We start from the raw sequence: 14261 nt of genomic DNA, 5'->3' as shown, positions 1-14261 counted from the left end.
TTCCCACTCATAGCAACCCTGTCTAGGGTTCCTAAGGGGCAGCTGGTGGATTTGAGCCACCAATCTTAACAGTTAGCAGTCGAGTGTTTAAAGATTAAGGAAAAGCATAAGTAAAAGTGGGGCAAGAAGTAGGGATTAGGAAAAGGCTGTATGAAGGGTGATCAAAAGCCGTGAGGTTTTAGGTTGAAGCAGCCTAGAGAAAAGGCAGAGGTAGCACCAGATAAGCAAAGGTAATGCGTGAGTTACCTCATAGCAAGCAGACAGGTGAGGTTGCCAATGAAAAAGGAATAGATGACCCAGGGGAACACCAGATAGAGGAAAGAAGTGGCCGATTGTTGTTAAGTGCTGTAAAGTCAGTTCCATCTCATAGCAACCCTGTATAGGGTTTCCAAGGAGCAGTTGGTGGGTTTGAACTGCTAACCTTGTAGTTTTCAGTCCAGTGCTGATTCTACAGGTAAGAGGATGGTTTCCATAGGCTGAGTCCATACAGATCTGCTTCCCTACAGCCTGAGTATATTGCACTGGAGTCACTGAGCCAGGACTATGGCTTTGAGCTGCTGGGCATGTGCCGGAACCAGAGCGAGGTCACTGCTGTGCTCAATGACCTGGGCGAAGACAGTGAGACTGAGGCTGAGGGCCTGGGCCAGGCCTTTGAAGAGGGCATCCCCAACCTGGCAAGGCTGCGACTGGCTGTCAACTACAATCAAAAGCGGGTCAGTCGGATCCTAACCATTTTCCCCTGCCTGCCCTGATCCCTTGCCCTGTTGCTTTTAAGTATCTTCCACCTCAAGTTCTTTTCCTACCCACAGGACCCTTCTTTTCCTTGATTCTGAGCTCCCATATGTATAAGCTCTTGATCCTCTAGATCCCCAACTGTCCCTTACTTTTAATGTAAGCCGCTAACTTATGCCCAGACCTTAGAGACCTGTTGCCTAGTAGGACATTCTTCCCACTAAGACATCTAAGTCTTGATTCAGCTCTACCTCTGACCTATTGATTAACTTTGGGCTGATCTTTTTCCCTTGTTAGACTCCATTATCTCACTCTACACAAATTAGACTAGATCTCTCAGGATTTAGAGAGCATGTGACTCTAGTCATTGTCTCATTAGATGCACCTGCACCACCACCACCACCAAGCTAAAGACATACTCCCCTTTTCAGCCTCCTCCAGCCTCTTACTTATTCTCACCAACCCTCAGATAGCTTAGCATACCTTCCTTCATAATAGTGCCTCCGGCCCTGCCGTCCAAAATGCCAAGCTCCCCACTTCCCTGTTTGTCGCCTCTAGATCATTCAGACTGGTATCCTACATCTCTAAAAAGGCAGGGAATCTGGGGGTTCTGGGACTTGGATACCTACCTTAATCCACTGTAGTTTGGCTTAGAGTCAAGAATGTAGGATCTAGAGAGTTATGGAATGTCCCTGAATTCAGGTTCCTCTTACAAAGAAGGAAACCAAGACCCAGAGAGAGGTAAGATATGCCCAAGGTTACATGGCAAGTGATTCACCCATCTTCTGGACTGTCTAACCCAGGGAGGGAGGCAGGCTGGTTCCGTCTTTGTAGCAGGGAAGTAAGGGCTATGCACTGAAGTGGCTCCCCTTGTCTCCTCTGCTTAGTTTGTAGCCCACCCCATCTGCCAACAAGTCCTGTCCTCCATCTGGTGTGGGAACTTGGCCGGCTGGCGTGGAAGCACCACCATCTGGAAGCTCTTTGTCGCTTTCCTCATCTTCCTCACCATGCCCTTCCTCTGCCTTGGCTACTGGCTGGCACCCAAGTCCCGGGTACTAAGCATGAGATTAATGATAACTGTCATTTATTGAGCATTTGTTCTATGCTGGGTCCTTGACAGGGTATTTTATAAATGTTCACATTAAGTAGGCATTATACTTTACTTATAGAGTAGGCATTATGCTTTACTTATAGAGAAGGAATCTGAGGCATAGTGAATGAATGCAAGGCCTCCTTTTGTCCAAGACAGCAGTAAATAGTACAATTAAGGGACATAGGAGGAGGAGGAACAAGTTTGTGACAGAAGATAATTTATTTTTTTAACTTGGCTGGATTTGAGGAGATTATAGGACCACGAAGGTAAAGTTACTTTACCAATGTTATTCTCAGTTCCCTATCTGAAAAGTAGAAACAATGCCTACCTTATAATGACTGTGAAGGAAACAATAGATATGAAAGTTTGTTGTTGTTAAGTGCCACCAAGATGGTTCCAATTCATAGTGACCCTGTATAGTAGGGTTCCTGAGGAGCAACTGGTGGGTTTGAACCTTGTTCACCTTGCAGTTAGCAGTCCAGTGCTTATCCTACAGAACCTGATATATACATTCTCAATAAATGTCTGAAAAAATGAATAAGTGAATCTGAGAAAGGGAGAATTGTATGCAGACTGAACGTCCAGAAGGGCCACTAGGAAAGAGAGAGACTTGAACAGGACTCCAGGAGCCATGCTCTTTTCCTTCTCCACACAAGCTGGGCCACTTGCTAAAGATTCCCGTGCTGAAGTTCCTGCTGCATTCGGCCTCCTATCTGTGGTTCCTCATCTTCCTGCTGGGAGAGTCCCTGGTTATGGAGACACAGCTCAGCACCTTCCGTGGCCGCAGCCAGAGCGTCTGGGAGACTTCCCTACACATGGTTTGGGTCACAGGTACATGTGTGGGGCCCTTTATTTGTGGTAGTCTCCTTTGGGGGGCCTCCTCACTTCTCCATGATAAGCAGTCCGTGGGAGAACCTTGCCCTTATAGATGCCTATTGAACATGTAACCTCTGTGTTTTTATACTAAGAGACTCTTTCTTTTTACCCCCAATCAGGCCACCTAGCCCTGTGACAGATTACCTGAGCAAGAGCCCCATTTTCTCTCACCCTAGCACCAATCATTACCCACTCTAGAGGTTCTGCTCTTCTCACAAATAGGACAATGACACTGGCCCAGTGCCAGCTGGGAAAATATCATGGTGTAATGGTAGCCTGCAAGTGTACTGCCAAACAGGTTATCCTAGAGATCATGAAACAGAAATCTCACAGACCAAATTAATTATGTTGTTGATGTTACTAAGCACCATCAAGTTGGTTCCAACTCATAGAGACCCTGTATAAGTTTCTGATGGTGAGTTCGAATCGCTCACCTTGCAGTTCAAACCAGTCTAGTGGTCCAGTGCGTGTGCTACAATGCCACACCTGGACTCCAAATTAGTCATACCATTTATTAAATCAACAAATGGTATTGTTATGATGGTGTTGTTAAGAGGACCAGAGTTGAGGTTTGAGCAGGGGGCATGCAACAGACAAGTACCTGGGACCAACACTTTATCTGTTGGAAAAACAAGGGCAAGTATGTCTGGCTACAGCTGTAGCTTACCAATTATCCTGATGAGCAGTTATGACTTGTATTTGCATTCCTTGGGCAGAAGACACCTGGGACCAAAAATGGGTGTCACCAATGGATTACTGTTGCTAAGTGCCTTAGAGTTGGTTCTGATTCATGGGGTTTCCAAGGAATGGCTGGTGGGTTTGAACGGCTGACCTTGTGGTTAGCAGTCCAGTGCTTATCCTACAGCATCACAATAGGACTCCAATGGGTTGCTGGTTTAAAATCTGATAGTGAGTGTCCCACATGCCTCATGCATATTCAGTGTGTCATGAATATTTAGTGTACCAGCCTGTCCATCCCTTTCTATGTATGTTCACACACATATGCTCTATTTAATTGTTTTATTTAACATATTACTCAGGCTACTAACTTACCTATGCTTAACACACATAAGTTTCATTCACCCCATTTGTTTTCTTTTTATCTAAAGCAGGATTAAGTATTCTGAAACAATATGGCAAATGCCCATTACGTACAAAAATCCCAAGAACTCTACCTAACAGGCTGTTTGGGTGGCCCCTTCCTCTGTTGCCCTCCCCTCAGTCAGCTCTAGATCAGCTAACAAAATCCCAAGCCACTACTCTCCACTGTACCACACTATACAATCATATCAGAAAGGAAATTTGACCAAGAATCTTTAGAGAAAGAAAATAAGATCAGTCCAAGAAGGAGTTTCTCACCTAATTACTTGTTGTTGTTGTTGTTATGTTCCATGGAGTCGGTTCTGACTCATAGCGACCCTGTACAGGGTTTCCGAGGCTGTAAATCTTTACAGGAGCAGAAAGCCTCATCTTTCTCCTGCAGAACAGCTGGTAGTTTTAAACTGCTGACCATGAGATTAGCAACCTGATTCTTAACTAGTACGCTACCAGAGCTCCTTTCACCTAATTATTTACTAAGCATTTATTGACTTGTGCTGGGTGGATATAAAACCAATAATAGTTTCTGTCCTTATGGAAGAAATAAAATGCTTATTCTTGCAATAAATATTTGTTAATACCCTACGGTAAGTGAAACAGAATACATAGTTAAATTAAGTATGGTTTTACCCATTCATTCAATATACATATACTGAGCATCCACCCTACCCTCACAAGTCCTGCCGTGCAGAACTGATTTCAGTTCCTGACTATGTCATGCTCCCACTTGCCTCCAGCCTTGACACATCACTCTTCCTAGAACCCTCTCTTCCTATGCTGCCCCTTCACCTGACTGACTCTTACAAATCCTTCAGGTCTCAGCTTAAATCCCACTTCAAGAAGTTTTCCCTGACCCCCAAATCAAGATGAGGATATATTTTTAAACACTTCTAAAACAGTCTCTTTCCCAGGATCTTCATTCTTAGCATTCAGTTGTATTGTCATCACTTGATTACTTGCCTGCCTACCGTATCGGGTTATAAAGTCTGGAAGGTCAGAGAATGTATCTGCATTATTCACCACATAATCCCAGTTACACATGGTTAGGAAGTTAATATTTTATCATAGTGAACACTGAGCCTTGACCTGGGTACTGAGGACGAAGAGGTGAATTGGGCATGGTCTCTGCCCTTGTGGGACTCCACGTTTAAGAGGAGACAGGAAGAGGGAGATTGGCCTATGGAGGCCCATGCCCTCAGCAATGACATTGGAGATGAACAGAGTGCTGGGGAAACAGAATAGGAATCAACTCACTTCACCTGATTAGGGAGGATTTCAAAGAGGAGACCTGGGCCCCAAAAGTCAACAGAGTTTCAAAAGGATATGCAAGGACATTACAGGTGGAAAGAACCTTGAGTGAAAAGGTACACAGTTAAATTCAGGGAATAGAAAAGGGTACAATGTGTCCAGCTCCCAAACTCCTCATCTAGATCAAGCACCAGGCTCCACGCAGATATTGGCATCCTGAGCAGGCTGATAATTTGGAACCCATTCCAAACAATATTTTTAAAATACTTGTCCAACACTTATTTGGTGGAGAGCAGACAGACTATGATTTTTAGTAATTCACTTCTGGCCAAAGCAGAATCATTGCTCCAAAGAGGACGAAAAAGAAATTACATAACAGTTTTAGTTTTTAATAGTTCTTGTTTTCTATTCAGATTGTAGTAAAGATCTAAAAATTAAAAAATAATAAACCACTCCCTCCCCATCAGCAACCTCTCCCAGGTGTTACTCACTTTCTGACTGTGACCACTGGTGCACATTGCACCAGAAAATTCTCTCAGGGAAAGAATACGTTTTATTTTTACTTAAGATTACTGTGTATATTTTATCAGCTAATCCTAGTGATCTCTTAGCCCCTCACCTACCCCCATATGCACATTAATCCAGCTCTGGCCTGGAAGGAGGAGAGTTCTGCCCCATCCTGTCTTAGCCCCTTTTCCTGCTTTCAGGCTTCCTCTGGTTTGAGTGTAAGGAGGTGTGGATCGAGGGCCTGCGCAGTTACCTCCTGGATTGGTGGAACTTCTTGGATGTAGTTATTCTCTCTCTGTACCTGGCAGCCTTTGCACTGCGCCTCCTTCTGGCTGGACTTGCCCACATGCACTGCCAGTATGCCCCGGATGGAACTGCCTGCCACTATTTCACCACTGCTGGTGAGAATCCCACCCCCAGACCCCCCTCCCCAGTTCATCCTGAATTCCCCAGTTCCTCTTCTTCCTTGGCGCTCAGCTCCAGCCCCATTCCACTCTACACAGAGAGAAGTGAGTGGCGCACTGAGGATCCCCAGTTCTTGGCTGAGGTGCTCTTTGCTGTCACCAGCATGCTCAGCTTCACCCGCCTGGCCTACATTCTGCCAGCTCATGAGTCACTGGGCACTTTGCAGATTTCCATTGGCAAAATGATTGACGACATGATGCGGTATGTACTGTGGTTCTTTAGAGCACCCTCCTGTCAATCTTCTGAACTCCCCCAGCTCCCTTGTAGCCCAGGAGTTCTTAACCTAAATCCCTCGCATAGACTCTAGAGACCTGGGAAACCCTGAAACTATGGGTACAGTTGAGAGTATAAGAAATAATTCAGAATCACTACTAGCAAAAAAGCCCTCAGTTGGAAGTTCCAGTCCTAGTTCTGTTGTTCTATGTGACCCCTCTGTAGCCTCACTTTTCCCATCTGTATAGTAAGGATATTGGATCAGGCCCCTTTGGATCCTTCCTACTCTAAAACTGCTCTTGGAATTAGCTGGTCATCTTGGTGTTTGTTGTTAAGTGCCGTTGAGTCTGTTTCCACTCATAGCGATCCTGTATAGGGTTTCCAAGGAACGGCTGGTAAGTTTGCACCGCCGATCTTATGGTCTAGCACTTTATCCTACAGCGCCAACCAGGACTTCTCAATTATTTACAGCTAAACTTGGCCTCTCACTCTAACCAGAGTCCATAGTTAATGCCTTTGTTGTTGTAAAGTGCCATCGAGTCAATTCCGACCCATAGCAACCCTGTAAGGGTTTCCAAGGAGCAGCTGGTAAGCTTGAACCACCAGCCTTGCAGTTCAAACAGCTTTGCAGTCTGACTCATTAACCCACAGCGCCACACCAGGACTCCTAGTTTGCCTGCTCCCTGGAAACTCCTTCCCTGAACTGGGACTGGAGTGGTTATATTGGTGAGCAAAGCCCTGGTTACATCTATGACCATGTTCAGCTCAGCTTAGCTTGGGGGAGATCCTCCTACTCCATCTTTGGGCTCTTTTAGCCCTCCCTGTAGCAGGTTTGCTCATCTCCACCTGTGGCTTTAACTCTCCTACTCAGAAGGACTCTGACTCCTCCCCAGCTTTGACTGAACTTAAAACCCTTTATTCTTGAAAGAGGGCTCCTTCTTTGGCACCCACTTTAAATTCCTCCTATTTCCCACCACTCATTTTTGTAAAAACCAATAAAATTGGTATTTGTCAAGTTGAAAGGCTGGACTAAGAAGGCCATCACACACACATCATTTTTCCCAGTGTCTGACTTCTCCTAAGAGGAGCACTGCACTGACCCTTCCGCATCACACCCTGTCAGATTCATGTTCATCCTAATGATCATCCTGACTGCCTTCCTCTGTGGCCTCAACAACATCTACGTGCCCTACCAAGAGACAGAGCGGCTGGGCAAGTATGCTGGGGCAGACTGGGCAAGTGGGAGTCTGGGGCCTTGTAACTTGAAGAGTTAGTGATCACTTTTCCTTTTCCCTCCCTCCCTCATTTGTTTATCCAATAACTAATTCTTTTGTTGGCTTTCACCCTCATGGATTCACTGTCACTAAGTCATTTGTTTATCTACTCATTTATTTACTCTCTTCTCTCCCACACCTTTTATTTTGAAACAACTCAATACTCCAAAAAAATTAGAAGACTAGTACAATGAACATCCACATGCCCTTCATCTAGCTTCACCAATTGTTAATGTTGTACCACATCTGCTTGGTCTATTGCTCTCTTTATTCTTTTTTCAGAAATTTTTACAAGTTGCAGACATCATGCTGCTGCAAATAGTTCAGTATACCTCTTAAAAGTGAAACCATAAGACCATTATCACCCTCCAAAAAATTTAACATCAATACCATGATAATCTCTATTTTATAGTCCTTATTCAATGTCGCCAGTTGCCAAAAAAATCTTTATCGCTTTTTTCAAATCCAAGATGATTCAATCAAGTTACGTTGTACTTTGTTATCACATCTCTTTTTGTTTCCTTTAACTTTAGAACATTCTCTCTCCCTTTTTATTATCTTCCAGGACAAATTAACTTTTTTGAAGAGTGTAGCTCATATTATTGGGTAGAGAATGTTTTCTTCAATTTGGATTTATCTATTTTGGCAACCTAGTTGATGAGGTATACTTCATGTTGTATCATACTAGGAGGCACATGATGTCAGTTTGAATGTTTATAGAGCAAATTGGTTTTCTTTTTAACAATTCAAACACATTTTGATTTATGACATTGATTGCAATGAACAGTACTCTTCCCGCTTCCTCTTTGTGTTTACTGTGTCCATTCATCTTTCTTTCCTATCCCTTCCTTCCTTCTAAGGCAAATGCTGTTCTTTGATCTTGTATCAAAGAACAGCATTTTTTGTTGTTTGTTTTGTTTTTGTGTTTTTAGTTTATACTCATTTACTGACACCTTCTTTGTAGTAGGTCCTGTTCCTGGCACTGAAAACAAAGACAAGAGAAATGAACCAGACCCAGCGCTATGGAGAAGATAGCCATGTGCACAAATAAGTGCAATTTGGGGATGCTAAGTGTGGGAAGGAGGGCTTATGTTGAGCATACGCAGGGGAGGAGTCCCCTTCTTCTGCATTGGATGATTAGGGAAGGTTTCCCAGATAAAGGAGACTCTAAGCTCTACCTTAAAGGGTTATGGACTTCAAAGAAGAGGCAGAGCTTCCCAGGCAAAAAGAGGCCATATCAAAGCAGGGGTGTACATTGGGGAATAGTAAGTCTCCTGCTGTTGGTGAATGGAGGAAGTTTATGAGAGGAGGATAGATAGGGTGTCAGTGTTTGAAGCATGAAGATTTTTCCAAGAAGCTTAGACTTGAAGGTTTTGCTGAGAAGCAGGCCAGGGAACTCCAGGTGGCCTCTCAGGCAGTCACACAATCATGAAGTTGCAGAAGCGCAAATGTGTGATAGTTTCATTGATGATGCTTAAGGATCCACACTTGGGCCTGAGGATATAGGTCAAGGGTTTCTTACGGTTCCATTATATTTGTTGTTATGTGCCATGGAGTCAGTTCCTATTCGTAGCCACCCTATATAGGGCTTCCGAGGCTTTAAATCTTCGAGGAAGCAGAAAGTCTATGGAGGCTTATTCAGATAACTCCTTTTATACCAAGAACCCTTGTTCAAGTCCCAGCCTCAGGATGTGAGCTTAAAGGACCCAAGTTTGCACAGTTTAAAGTTAAACTGAATCCACCATGCCAAGAATGGTAACTCCCTATTCTAGCCTGTTTGGTGGCTTCTGGTGGTATCAGTTACTTCACATTAGTAAGGAAAGACCTCAGCCTCCAGGGCTATTTAATCATGGGTGGCAGCAAATAAAGTCAAAAGTGTTTTTACTAAAAATTTCAGGTAGGCTGCATGGTGGACAGCTGGACTGAGAATAGTTAGGAGAATTTAAGCACTGACAAGCACAACAACAACATATCAGATTAGTATTGAGAAAGAATACCCTAGATACAATGTGGAGGATGAATTAACAGGAATAATATTCAGGCCAGGAAACCAGAATGAAGTTATTGTAGGCCTGAACTGGCACTGAGATGGTGGGAATAGGACAATTCACACAAAAATACAATATGAGAGAGAGTGTGTAGGTAAGTCTGTGACTAATAAACATGCAACTTCTGCTGCGGGGTAAGGAAGGGAGTTCAGGAAGGGTTTCCTGACAGAGGTGGCACTGGAGTTGGACCAAACCACATCATCCAGATCATGGCCTCTATCTCTCCACTCACCTGTTTCTCTATCATTCTACTTAAAGCTGTCTAAGTGATCTTTTCAAATGTAACTTTAGTGGTACTGCTCCACTTAGAACTTCATAGATAGCTTCCTTTTGCTCCAAGCCCATCCTAAGCAACTAGTATTAATTATACAAAGCCATACCAGAACTGGCTGGTCCCTACTTACCTCTCAAAAGTCTCTCTCCCCCTTACACTCTGCAACCAGCCACAATGATCATCTCTGAGTTCTTCAAATGTCCCCCAGCTCCTTTTACTTTGGGTAATGCTCTTCTTCACACCCACCTCCTGCCTTTTCACCTGGTTGATTGCTCAGTCTCTACCAGGAAGCCCTTTCTGAATGTCATTTTTTCCAAGATTCTTTCTTAACTCCAAAACTAAGCCACACTCAAGTTCTACATCTCATTGCATCCTATGCTGCTCCTTCATAGCACTTACCACAATTTTTAAATGTTGGTATGGTTAATGTCTATCTCATTCCTCAAAGCATAAGGTCCTTGAAGATATCTTTAGCACCTTTGGCACGATGTGCTCGATAAATATCAGTTAACTAAAAGAATAAAGTTTGGGGCTCAGAAATGGCAAGTGTCTATATGAATCAGTGCAGTCCAGAGAGCTTCATGTAAGCAGAATGACTGGATGGCAGGAAGAGTGTGGTTGGATGACGTTCAGGTTCATCTCCCATCCCTCACTTTCTTTCTCTTATTTGGCCTGGCATGCTAGTTTCAACGAGACATTCCAGTTTCTGTTCTGGACCATGTTTGGCATGGAGGAGCACAGTGTGGTAGACATGCCTCAGTTTCTGGTGCCTGAATTCGTTGGCCGGGCCCTCTATGGCATCTTTACCATCGTCATGGTCATAGTGCTGCTCAACATGCTCATTGCCATGATCACTAACTCCTTCCAGAAGATTGAGGTATGTAATCTGAGGTTAGCTTAAGGCAGAGAGAAGGAGGGGACAGCTGAAGAGGAATAGGGTGAGAGATGTCAAGATCCTTGAGTTCCTGCTCTGCTTCCACTGTTGCCTTGTTTGAGATTTTGGACAAGTTACACTCTTTAGGCCTTATTTACCTCATCTGTAAAATGAGGGACTTAGTAATGCTAGACATCAAGCCTAGTGCTCTTTCAATTTCATGGTGGTGATGAGGGATTGTGGAAACATAAGGTGGGAATGTGAGAAGGGAGAAGGAAGGAAATGAGTACATTAGAACATGAAGGTAGAGAGTAGACTGGGTATCAGAGGATAAAAAGGAAAGAGAAGGTGGAGACAGGGAAATGTGGATGATACATGAGAATGGAGACCAGAATAGGGGCGAGGACAGTGGTTGACATGATGGAGAACAAAATGTGAGAGGATGGGGAAAAGAGAAGGCAGATTAAGTGGGAAGAAGGGCTGGGCACCAAAGTGATCCTTGCACAGTCTTCTACCTTCTGGTCCCTAGGATGATGCTGATGTAGAGTGGAAGTTTGCTCGCTCCAAGCTCTACCTGTCATACTTCAGAGAGGGGCTGACACTGCCTGTGCCTTTTAACATTCTGCCCTCCCCAAAGTCCATCTTCTACCTTCTCAGGTGATGACCATAGAATTCTCACTCCTAGTTCTCCAAAGATCTAGCCCATGTCACCCCCAAGCTCCTGTCCCAAATTTCCTAGGTCCTGTCTTCTGACTAACCCCTCCTCACCATCTATATCTCTCAGGAGAATTTTCCGGTTCATTTGCTGTTGCTGCTCCTGCTATAAAACCAAGAAGCCAGACTATCCCCCAATTCCCACCTTTGTGAGTACCTTGTCTCCTTGTTTGTGTCCCTAATATCGAACCTTTAACTATATTGTCTAAGCTGTTTGTCCGAACACTCTTGACTTGTGTGTCTTTCCAGAAAGTCTCTTCCCAATTCCCACTCTCTCATATGATTTCACGTTCCCTTTCTGACTTAGGCCATTTCCTAAAATTCCAACCCAGTTGTTACCAGGCTTAAACAGAAGTTTATGCTACCCTTCTCCCAAGCCACCAATACCCAGACAAGTCTTTTACCCTAAATTGGACCAAGACTTGGTTGAACCTTTTTCAAAAATGTGTCAGAGAGCCAAGGGGAGAATTCTCCTATAAATTTGAGGGGAATTGGTTGATAAAAGGTTGATAAAGGCCTGAGAGAGGGGTCCAGGCCTTCAAAGGGCTCATTGTCCTTAACCCATCTGATTTGGGAACTAAATCCCATTTCTAGCCCCTTAAAACTTTTTACCTGAGGATCTTTCTAAGCTAGGACCTCCAGGCAAGCTGTATTGGGCTGCAGGTCATCTCTCAGGCTCTGAGGTACCTGGATACTCTGGTTTGTCAGTAGTTTGTTCAACAAACACTTAGAAATAAAGACATGCACAATGATGGTGCCTTGAAGTGCTGACCAATCTAGAGTAACAGACAGAAACAGATTACAATTGTATAGAATGGCAAGTCTGTGATAGAAAAGCACAGGGAGCTATTGGAGTCTCAGACACAGTCTCAGGAATCAGGGAAGCTTCCCAAAGATGCTGAAGCTAGAACAGAATCCTGAAGGATTAGCAGGATTTTGGTGAGCACATAAAATGGAGAAGAGAATTCTGGGCTTAGAGAACAGTATGGACAAAAGCATGGAAAAAGTATGACACATTCAAGAAATTAAATGCTGAAGATTCTCTTTCCCACCCCAACCTAGCTCAGGTTATCCTGCATGGACACCGTCCCAAAAGTCTGACTCCCAAATATGGAATTACCACCCTACCTGTTCCTATCTAGGTTACCAGATGTATATTTGCAGACTACATGTCAGGGTTACTTCCACCCTTGGGAGAAACTCAGCTTCTTCACCTAAGGGTGTATTGAGTTCCATAGTCCTGTGCCTGTCTCACCAGCCAACTGGGAGTCTTTTTTCCATGGCACCCACACTATGGTCTCAGCTTCTTCCAGCCACTTTTACCTCACGCACCTGTTTTTTGGTGATCCAGTCAGGTGTGCCCTCCTCACCTGCCCTGCATCCTCAGGAAATGGCCTCCCCAAATTCTTTTATTTTACACAAGAAAAGTACCTATTTATCATTCTCTCTCATAACTCTTCCTGCCCCAATGCTAGCTCCTTTTAAGATATTTAATAAAATATTTTGTGTTTTTTTACATTGTAACAGTAAATATGCTAACTATGAAATATGTAGAAATTAGATGTTGCTGTTAGGTGTTATAGAATTGGTTCCAACTCATAGTGACCCTGTGCACAACACAACGAAACATGCCTGGTCCTGCTCCAGCCTCACAATGGTTGTTGAAACCATTGCTGCAGCCACTGTGTCAACCCATCTCATTGGGGGTCTTCTGCTTTTTCACTGACTTCCCACTTTCCCAGGCATTATGTCCTTCTCCAAGGCCTGATCCCTTCTGATAACATGTCCAAAATACAAGAGAAGTCTCGACATCCTCGCTTCTAAGTAGCATTCTAGTTGTACTTTTTTCAAGACAAATTTGTTTGTTCTTTAGGCAGGCCATGGTACTTTTAGTATTCTTCTCCAACACCATCATTCAAATGCATCGATCTTTCTACAGTCTTGTTAATTCATTATCCAACTTTCACATGTATATGAATGAAGTGACTGAAAAGACTATGGCTTGAGGCAGGATCACTTTAGTCCTCAAACTGAACTTGCTGTTTAAGGCTTCAAAGAGGTCTTTAGTAGCAGATTTGCCTAATGCCTTATTTTGTTCTATTTCTTTTTTTTTTTTTTTCAAATGTTTTATTGTGAATTATGTGATAGTTTACGTGGGAGAATATTAGTTTTACATTCAACCTATCATATATCGTTTCATTGCCATGGTTACAATCCTCTCCATGCATCAAAAACCAACCAAAGGGTATATACCCTGCAAGCCTGCTTCCTAGTCCTCAGCACACAGCCCCTCTCCCTCTCTGGATATAGAGTCCCCAGCTGCTCCATCTCTCCACACATTGTAGTCTCTGCCTCCATCTCGGGCATCACTGCTTCTCTGGGCAGGGTCCCACTCTCCACTCTTCTCCCTTGATGGTCCCAGGGACCTCCGCTCCTAGACTGCAAAATTAATCACTCCCCTCCTTGCTACAAAACGTCTACCTTTACATTTCCAACCCTCACAATCAGTCCTGATAACAATTATTCACCATTGTATCACAAGAGACCTATCCACATTTCCTTTCATCAGCCCCAACTACATAGATTGGATACTACTCAGTGGAGATTCTACCTTTCTCCACGCCCTCTGGATCTAGGTTCCCTCTGGAAAGTTTGTAAGCCAGTCACTTCTTGCCTTTGTAGACCCACCACTTTGGGTAGCCAATGTCCAAGTTGCCCATCCCTGTCTACTCTGTGTATGGAGGGGGTGAGAATGATCCTTGCTGTAAAGATTTGTTCCCTCTTTTGAGCTACTGCATCCATAGGTGTAGGTCAAGTTCATCAAATTGTATCAGATTACTCTTTT

The 14261-nt window shown here is 43.9% G+C and overlaps 1 protein-coding gene across 1 annotated transcript in view; it reads left to right on the top strand.

Moving 5' to 3' along the window:
- LOC102833828 (short transient receptor potential channel 2-like) overlaps nt 1–14261 on the top strand; it is a 52841-nt gene that overhangs the window by 27112 nt on the left and 11468 nt on the right. The window contains exons 11-19 of the mRNA XM_006870382.1: nt 507–713; nt 1620–1784; nt 2482–2656; nt 5755–5955; nt 6058–6220; nt 7356–7448; nt 10513–10705; nt 11232–11359; nt 11487–11565. Of these exons, the coding sequence (XP_006870444.1) occupies nt 507–713; nt 1620–1784; nt 2482–2656; nt 5755–5955; nt 6058–6220; nt 7356–7448; nt 10513–10705; nt 11232–11359; nt 11487–11565 (1404 nt within the window). The remainder of the gene's footprint in view (nt 1–506; nt 714–1619; nt 1785–2481; nt 2657–5754; nt 5956–6057; nt 6221–7355; nt 7449–10512; nt 10706–11231; nt 11360–11486; nt 11566–14261) is intronic.

Source organism: Chrysochloris asiatica, unplaced genomic scaffold (assembly GCF_000296735.1).
Source record: "Chrysochloris asiatica unplaced genomic scaffold, ChrAsi1.0 scaffold00140, whole genome shotgun sequence".
Lineage (NCBI taxonomy): Eukaryota > Metazoa > Chordata > Mammalia > Afrosoricida > Chrysochloridae > Chrysochloris > Chrysochloris asiatica.
The sequence above is the reverse complement of the archived record's forward strand: the minus strand, read 5'-3'. Positions and strand labels throughout refer to the sequence as shown.